The following is a 9,474-nucleotide window of genomic DNA, read 5'->3' on the forward strand; positions in this document are numbered from 1 at the left end:
CCCCCCCCCCCCCCCCAATGTCTGTCAGCACCTCTAATGCTCATTTGAGGTGTTTTTTCCTAAGTTGTTAGTTTCCATGTTACAGCCTTTTTTCCTTCCCTCTTTTCCCTCAGATCCTATGGGAGCTTAGGTTGGTGTGATTGCCTGTCTGTCCTTCGGGGTTATAGTCACTTCCATGTTTTAATTTCCTTTACTTTAAACAAAGTGTACACAGGAGGTGGAACTTTCTACTGAGTTCTGGCTAGCTTGTTTGAAGTATTCAGTATTCTTCTGCTTGGAAATTGAGCCTGTGCACATCTCTGCATGTCGGGGATCATCCTACTTCACTAGGTACAAACTGATGCTTTAAAAAGTTAAGGTAATGTGTGTAACAAGCTGTAGTGGGGTGGTCCGCAGGGATGGCCATAAAACCCTGGGAGTCCCCTCAGCCTTTAGCCTCTCCGCTCTTTGGGCAGTCATGCCTTCTTTTTCCTGCCACACCTTGATGCATCTATTTTAGATAAGGGAGGCTGCCCCAGGGCTTCCTGTACCTGATCTCAACATCATGACCACCAGGTGCCCATGGTCATTGCCTTAAGGGCTAATTGTGTGGCTGCATCTGCCCCTATACCATACACCAAGCCTTGCAGGTGTTACCACTTTTGGTGTTTATTCTACTCGCTCACACTCTTTCTCTCCCCAGGCTCTCGGACCTTGTGACTTCACCCTCAGTCCGTCTCTGGGTTCGTGGACCTAGTCTGGCTCCCAGCAGTCCTCTCTGGGCTCATGTATCCCTTGGTCCCACATACAGCCCCCCCTGTGGGCTTATGGACCCTTGGGTTCCCTAGAAGCCTCCTCCAAGTGATTTTATGTCAGGCTGTGTGGGACAGAGCCATGAGTCTTGTTCTTATTGAAACAGATTGAAAAAAGGGAGGCTGCCCATGGTTCTTGGAGCAAGCCCTAATCTATTCCTACCAGCAGATCTTCTCTCTCTCTGACTGTTGGTCACACCAATCTCTCACATTCAGTGGCCCTCCTGGCCTGCATGTGCCTCAAGGCACCCATTACCCTATGGGATAATCACAGCCTCCGTACCTCCGTTACAGCTATGTCCATGCTTTGTAGGTGTTTTGTATCGCCAAGTGGGACACTTGTTCCCAAACCACCAGGCCACCTCAGGCCTTTACTTCCTTGTTGGGGTTTTAGTCTTCCTGGTTTCCACCCCTTTCCTCTAGCTGGTCCCTTAGCAAAGGCCCACTTTCCCCCACCTGACTTCTAGGCTCTGCTTCCAGGGCCTTGTCTCTGCCCCGCCTGGGCTTCAGGCTCCTTGATCGTGTTGCCTCTCACAGGCTCTTAACTCTCTGCCTTTCTTGGGGTATGGGCCCCCTGACCCCAAGCTCCACCCTCTTCTGGGCTCTCTCTGCCCTTCTCAGGGTCTGGGCCCCTGGCCCCAAGTTCTGCCCCTCTTGGGCTCTCTCACTGCCCTTCTAGGGCTCCAGGTCCCTTGACCCCAAGCTCTGCCCTTCTCAGGCAATATTGGGCTCCCTGGTCCTTGTCTGCACCTTAAGTCTGACGCCTGGCAGAGCTCAAGGCAGTCATTTGAGCCTCTAACACTAGTAGGACCTCTAAACTACCCCTTTCTAGTCCCACCCAAACCACTGATATAAATCTCTAACCCGAAGTAAGCCCTTTGACTATAGCATGCCATTCCAACTGGGTCTAAGCACAAACCCGCAGCTCTTATGCTGTACATCCTACAACTACTGGGACATTTATACGCATACCTTTTTTTCCTGCAACATACTGGAGATCTGCCACTTCAGAGCAGACTTGATTAATTGAGTCTGCTCCACATGTGAGCTGAGGCAAACTGCCCGGCGTCCCATGCAGTTGTATAAGCAGTGAAATGCGAGTCAGCGCATAGAAAATGTCAGTGGTGCGCTTTTGAACTAAATTGCCTCCGAGGTGTTTTAGTTCAAAAGTGTGCCACTGCCATTTTCTCAGTGCTGACATGCATGTGGCCGCTTTATTCCACCCAGACCCATCAGTCTGGGGCTTCAGATTTTTCTGCACACACACACCCCGCTATACCATTACCACTCCGTCTCATGACCAGGGATTCAGGTTTTCAGTTTCCCGCAGAAAAACTGAGTAAAACACAGATTTCCCTCCTTACTGGCGTAAAACACAGATTTCTCACTTTAGCAGAGAAACCCATAGATTTTTCAGTTTTTTGCAATAAGCCTTCTGCAGGCTGGCAGAGTTGCAGCCTGCAAGAGGCTGGGAATGAGCAGGAGGAGGGTAGTCAGGCAGGGGGCACTGCGGTCAGGCAGCCTGGAAAACAGCTCCTGCAGGTAAGTTGTGGGGGCTGGAATTGAGGCCTCCATAGGGAGGGAGTTGGGCAGGGCTGGGGCTACTGCCCAGCCAGGCAGTGCATGGGCCTTGAGGCCCGGGGCTGCCATTAGTGCTGGATTTAGGCTTGAGCTACTTAAGCTACAGTATGAGGGACCTCTAAGAAAAAGAAACCTGACTTGCTTGATATCAAGTTTTATAATAATCAGTTGGTAAATAAAGGAGATATGGGAAAATGGCACTATAAATATGGACATTTTTGTTCTAAAATGACAAATATATACATACATTGAATTATTTTTATTGTATGGGGCCTCTTAAACTGGACATAGTTTAGGGGCTCGTCATGTCATAATCCGGCACTGGCCGCAATGCATGGCTGCAGGGCCCCAGCAGGGAGCAGGATGGGGCTGTGGGTGGCTCATCTGGGGGGTGGCTCCCTGCTGTTACACGCTTTCCCAGGGGGTGGGGAGGACCTGTGCCCCCCAGATCTGTGCGGAAGATGGGGGTGGGCATGGGCTGCAGGCTCGGGTTCCCACCCTGCTGACCTCCCCTGGGGTCTCCACAGTTCAGTGGGTATGACCTGGCACTGTAGGGCACAGCACAGCCATGCAGCAAAGCTGCACTGCCCTGGCAACACATCCCTGCATGCAACCCTGTGCTGCAGCCTCCACTCATACAGCGGATGTGTCACTGGGACAGTGCAGAGCTCGCAGAGGCAAGCAGCTTTCCTGTGTGGCTGCGCTGTGCCCTACAGCACTGGGTCACACCTGCTGGGCTCCAGAGGCCCCAGGAGAAGGCAGCAGGGTGGAAGCCCAAGCACACAGCCCATGCCTACGCCATGCAGGGGTCCTCCCTGCACCACCTGCGTGCATGCACAGTAGCAGGGACCTGGACCCCCCCTGCCTACAGCAGGCAGCTGTGGGGGAGCTGGGCTGTACTCCATTGCAGCAACCGCTGCCTCCTGCCAGGGGCAGGAAGCTGCAGACCCAGGTCCCCAATCCTATAGCCCTGGCAGCTGGGGGCCCCCTCCAGCAAGGCTGGGGGAACAGGGAGCTGTGGAGGGGGGGGCAAGGGACACCAGTGGGGCTGTGGGGGCTTTAATTTTAATCACAGATTTGTGGGGAAGAGGGGTTATTAGAGAATTTGCTAGTTGGTTTGGCTCCAGCGTGGGATGCCTGGGCAGAAGCCCTCTGTGCCCCCGTGAGCCCTGGACCCCCAGGACACCCAGCGGGACACTTGGCAGACCGTGACACCCAGTATAGCCAAGAGGTAGATGGGAGTTGTGGTGGGTGGGAGAGCTGAGAGGAGCCGAGGAGGGTCGCACCCCCACCCAGCTCCTACTTGGCCCAGCCCTTTGTGCAGAAGGGCACGCAGGAAGGGCATGAGGCTCTAGGCAGTAAGCCTGAAGAGAAGCATTGGCACAGTAGTAGCCCTGACTACTACCTGTACTATGGTGATGATGTGCCACACCCCAAAGATTCCCTTCGTGGCTAGATGCCCCCCCCCCCCAGGTACCTCTGAGGCCTCCACCCAGATAGGGCCTCTGGCTCTTGGCTGTGGGGACTGCCTGGCATGTCTGCAGGCACATGGAATCAGGAGCAATGACACCTCCCCTTGTGAGGTTTGCTTTGCATTGGAGTCTCTGCAGTGCCAGATAGGGGGGCTCCAGACTGGTGCAGAGGCCATGTGCCATCAGGGATGGCGAAGATGAGACTGATGCTTACTGCCAGGCTCTTCACCTGAAGAAAGAACAGGGAAGAGTAAGGTTGGCTGGCAGGACAAGAGGAGCTCCAATAATGTCCAGCCAGGGGTCGCTTGGACAAAGGTAGTCTCCGGCCCCAAGGCATGCTGCACCAGGGTCACCACCCTCCTGGATCTTCACAATAGGAACGAACTCCTTGCAGCACCAGTAGAGCCAGCAGAGCCACCAGCTCCTGCACCTGTGGAAGAAAAGCAATCAGCAACCACCCCTAAGAAGAAACAGAGTGGTCACTGTGGGAGACTGAGACTCCCTCTTGAGGGAGACGGAGCAACCTGCTGTCCCGACCCCTTAGCCCATGAGGTCTACTGCCTCCCAGAGGCCTGTATCCAGGATGTAGCTGAGAGGATCCCGAAACTTATCTGGGCCTCCAACCATTAACTACCCCATGCTCCTTATCCATGTGGGTACGAATGACATGGCTTGGAGCAATCCCAGCCAGGTCATGAATGACTACAGGACTCTGGGAGTGGGGATCAGAGGGTTGGAGGTGCAGATGGTTTTCTCCTTGATTCTTCTGGTTACTGGTCATAGGCATAGGAAGGAGAGAAGAACTGTAGAAGTTAACAAGACTGCGGCGCTGGTGGCATTGTGCAGGCTTCGGCTTCAGCTTCAGCTTCTATGACCACAGTCAGCACTTGAGAGAGAGAGGCAGCAATTTGTTGGGAAGGGACAGCCTCCCGCCTCACTAGAATGGGGAAGGAGCTCTTCTTGGCCAGAATGGCTGACCTGTTTGACTGGGTTTTAAACTAAGTTTGCCAGGCGATGGGTGGATAACCACTGGTGCAAGCCCACCAAGCGTCAACCACAAAATCAGAAGGTCAGGCTGCACAAGCGAACTCACTCCTACCCCAGCCCAGGGCCGGGGCTCTTCTAGCAGTTCAGGGAAGCCCAGGGCCTCCAATAGCAGGCTCACTTGCCTATACACAAATGCCAGGAGCCTGGATAACAAACAGAAGCAACTGGCCCTTTTGCTAAGCAGAAATGACTCGGGCGCTCGAGTGAGGTACCTGAAAATTGGAAGAGGACCAGCGTGGTGCTTATCTTCAAGAAAGGGAGGAAGGAAGATCCGGGGAACTACAGGCCAATCAGTTTGACCTCAATCCCTGGAAAGATCTTGGAAACGATCATCAAGGAAACCATTAACAACAGGCTAACAGAAGGCAACACTCTGAGAGATGGCCAACATGGCTTCATTGCAGGTGGGTCTTGCTTGATCAATCTCATTTCCTTCTATGACCAGGTGACACATAATATGGACAAAGGAGAAGAGGTTGATATCATATATTTGGACTTTAAGAAAGCCTTTGACCTGGTGTCCTCATGGTAAAATTGGGGAACTGTGGCCTCAACAACCTTATGGTCCAATGGCTGAGAAACTGGCTCCGTGGATGGACCCAAAGCTTGATAGTGGTTGAAACCAAATCAACATGGCGCATGGTGACCAGTGGTGTCCCCCAAGGCTTCATTCTTGGACCTGCACTCTTTACTATATTTATGAATGATCTGGACTCTGGTGTCAGAAGCGGACTGGCTAAGTTCACTGACAACACCAAACTATGGGGAAGTGTGGTCACTCTAGAGGATAGACAATGTGTCTCTCTTCAGTTTTTCTCTCACCAGCAGGACATATATAACCTCTTCCTTTATGCTGGCTGCCTCAGTTTTGTCCTTGGTCCCTGCTCCTCCCTGCAGAGTGGCTTGCTTGCTCTCTCTTCCTCCCTCCTCCTTTGGCTGGTTTGCACCAACCATTTTCCCTCAGGTATTCTTCCCCTGGGAGATCAATTTGGACTTCTGCGGGGGTGGGGGAGGCAGGGAGATCTGCTCTGTCCTTTCCCCTGTCCCTGTTTACTGCTTGGGACTTGTCCCAGTCTTGGCAGCTCCCAAGGGTCTGGTGCACAGATCTTCAGGGCTTGTCCCCTCTGGCCATCTCTGGTAAGGTTTTTCCTGCTGGGGACACCACATGCCAAGCTCTCCTTGGCATCCTCCCTTCAAACTGCCTGCCTCACCGCCAGCCAGTCAGGGCTGGTTCTCTGGAGCATGTGTTCTTGTGCTACCAGGATTGCTGGCAGCTGTGTTTCCCCGTGCACTGGGGCCATGCTGTGTGTCCAGATCCAGACAGGTGAGTCTCTAGCCAGCATAGCTGTTGCCAAGGGAGCATGGCAAGGGCTGGGACCCTGCCCCTGCCACACCCTCCCAAACCACCAGTTGTACCCTTTCCTCGCAGCATAACTCAGATGTAGACTCCCAGTCTGTTACACTTAACCAGGTCAAATGCCCCCCACCTGGGGTTCCTCCTTCTTGCCTACCTGCAGGGGTTTCCATCAGAGTCAGTGGCTCACTCCAGAGTAGCCTTCTCCTGCTGCTCTGGTGGCCTTAGCAGGACTCTGTCAGTGTCTATGGTTCCAGGGCTGCTCAATCCCTGCAGCCTGCCCAGCATGGGCATTGTTTCTCCCACCTAAGGACCCACCTTCTCTGGGACCACCTCCTGCTGGTACCTGGTATAATACACACCATCCTGCACCTTTCCACAGGTACAGGCCCCCATTCTTAAGTCTCCTCCTTTTCAGACCACTGGGATGGATTTCTGCCTGTGCCTGTACCCTATCCCAGAGTCTCTTCAGCCCCGAGGCAATTGGGGCTCCATCTGAGCTGCAGCTTGGCCATCTCTATCTGGAGCAGGACTCTTGTCCACCTTTACCCCAGCAGGCCTGCCCCACAATATCTGTACATTAAACATGGCTACCACCCAGTGGCTTCACCAGGGCCTTCAAATATAATTGTCCCCGTGCCCCACCTTTTCCCAAACCTGTCCCTCCAAACATCCACGTACTTCACTGGTCTTGCCATCTGGAACACCTGTTTGAATTTCCTTCAGTCTACTTCAAAGCAGAGTTTCTTTATAAACACTAAGGTCCCCAGGGTCCCAGTCTTCCCACTTGGCACCCCCATGGGCTGGGTACCTGGATCTTTCCACACACTCTTGGCCAGTGTTGTCACCAGTTTCTTACTCATCTTTGACCCCTTTTTAGTTGTCCGTGAAGTCTCCACCCCTGTTACTGGTTCAGGGCTGCTGGTGGCACTGCTCCCTGAACTCTCCAGCATCATTCTCCACACAGACTTACGGCTTCCTGCTTTTGGACCCTTCTTCCACTTCCTTCTTAATTCTCCAAGCTCCTGCTTGTGCCTTGCTTCCAGCTCTTCCAGCTTTAAGTCTAAGCATTCTAGCAGAAGTAGTTTTAAAACTCCAATTGCTTTGTCTACTGCGTATCTCTTCCTTTGCTTTCTCTGGGAGTGGTGTTCTTGGCAGTGTCTTCTGACTGCTTCTGGATTTCAGTCTCCAGGGCAACAAGCTTCTCTTTCTCTGAGAGCTACCACCAACTTTCTTCTAGTATGCTCTCTACTTCTAGTAGTTGGATTTTCAACAGCTTGACTTCCCCTGCCTGGACTTCACTCTGCTGGCACCACTCTGTGAGCTCCTGGACTTGAGTTTCTAGGTCTTGGGTCCTCTGGCTCACCTCAGCCTTCTGCTCCAGAGCTTCTTCCAAGGCTTGAGCCAGGGAAAGTGCCTTGACCTCCTTCCTCCATGCTTTTGGCTTCTACACAGTCTTACTCTTATGCATATTGAGCAGAATGATTCCTCTCCTCTGTCAGCAGTTGGCTAAAGTGGGAGACTGTTCAGGGAGCACTGTCACCAGCAGCACCTCTGCTTGAAGTATAAAATGAAGTCAATCCCACTCCTGCTTTAGCTGTGCCCTTAATTTCTCCAGCTTGCCAACCATAGTGGCCTTCTCGTCAACTCACTGGTGCATAGCCTTCAAGTCTTTTTGCAGCTTCTGCGTGGTTTCCTTCACTGCTTCCAAGCTGCCCTGGGTTTCACTAGTCTGCTTCCTTATGTCTACTAGCTCCTTCTGGAGGGCTTGCAGCTCCTTCTCTCTCTGGTCCCTTTCAGCTTCTGCCACAACTACCTCCTGGAACTTTTTTTCCTTTCTTTCTGCCTCCATGACCAACAGATACCTCCACTCTTTATTTTTACACTCTCTGTTCCCTGTGGTCCTCAGTTGCCTTAAGGAATTTACCACAGCCTCAATCTGTTCACAGCCATGGTGTTCAGTCTTGAGCTGCAGCCACAAGTGTGCTGCCTCCTTAGCCATCTCATCAGAAAACAACTGGGCTTCTAACAATTTACATCTCAGCTCCACTGGAGTCCCAGGGTCAGCATTCACCTTTTGCTCCCCCTCTGTATTTCACCCTCTAACACACGGCAGAGAACTATGCCCACTCACTTAGCAGAGCTTCCACCTCCATGCTGCTACATTGGCAGGGAGGCACCAATGTGCCCTACATGGGTGACCTCTGTGGCGTTGCAGTGGCCATCCACACCTTCTACCTCTTGACCTGCCTGGATGAGACAGTGAGCAGCATTGCCACCAGTGCCCTGAAAGAGACTGACTGCAAGAGGTTTCTCCAGCAGACATGACCTGGCCATCTTACTGAGTGGCTTATTAGAAAGAGAGCTTGGCCAAGATGGCAAGGACTTTGCCTCACTGTGGACCCGAGCCTTCAATGCCACACACCACCTCAGGAAGTGCATCTGCTGCAACTGGATTTGGACTGAGGAATGCTGGAAGGTGGGAGTCTTGCTGCTCCTGGCCCCCAGTGCCTGCCACTTCATTGTGACCCCCCCACATGAGGACCCTCCTGGAGAGGTTCCTGAAGGATACCATCCAAGCGAAGTATGCTGACAACCTGAGGGCAAAATCTGACCAGGACAAGGTCTTTAAGCTCACCTCCAAAGTGGGACTCAAGCAACCATTTCATGCCCAGTGGGAGTTTCATTCAGTTCATGAACTGACACTTCATCCACTGTGCCTGCCTCAACTGCCTGCCACTCAATAGAATCGTCTGGTACAGGAACCATGATAGGAGGTGCCAACTCTGTGGCTACGAGGTAGAGACTCTCCCCCACATACTGTGCACCTGTAAGCCCCAAACCACTGTGTGGCAGCTGTGCTACAACACTGTCCGGGACTGACTGGCCAAGGCCATCCTGGCCTCAAAAGGGACACTGTCCATCAACTGCACCATCCCAGGCTGTGAGTCAGTTGTGCCCAGACATTGTTGTGACTGATGAGGACACATGTTCTGTGATGGTAGATGTCACTATTCCATTTGACAACTGGCGTTATGCTTTTTTGTCAAGGCCCAAAAATGGAAGCAAGAGAAATACCAGCCACTGGTAGACACCTTGAGGAGCTGGGGATATGATGTGATGGTCGAGGTGCTGATTGGTGGAGTGCTTGGAGGGAGCATGGGAGCCCAGCAACAAGTGTGTCCTGTGTGCCTGCCATGTATCCTGCTGCTACACCAAGCTGATATGG

General features: G+C 52.7%; 1 protein-coding gene across 1 annotated transcript in view; it reads left to right on the forward strand.

The window, feature by feature from the left end:
- LOC109289310 (40S ribosomal protein S4, Y-like) overlaps window positions 1–8,573 on the forward strand; it is a 90,328-nt gene extending 81,755 nt beyond the window's left edge. The window contains exon 5 of the mRNA XM_019505303.1: window positions 8,464–8,573. Coding sequence (XP_019360848.1) covers window positions 8,464–8,573 — 110 coding nt within the window. The remainder of the gene's footprint in view (window positions 1–8,463) is intronic.
- The last annotated feature ends 901 nt before the right edge of the window (window positions 8,574–9,474 follow it).

Source organism: Gavialis gangeticus, unplaced genomic scaffold (genome assembly GCF_001723915.1).
Source record: "Gavialis gangeticus isolate Ggan-Ray unplaced genomic scaffold, GavGan_comp1, whole genome shotgun sequence".
Classification (NCBI taxonomy): Eukaryota; Metazoa; Chordata; order Crocodylia; family Gavialidae; genus Gavialis; species Gavialis gangeticus.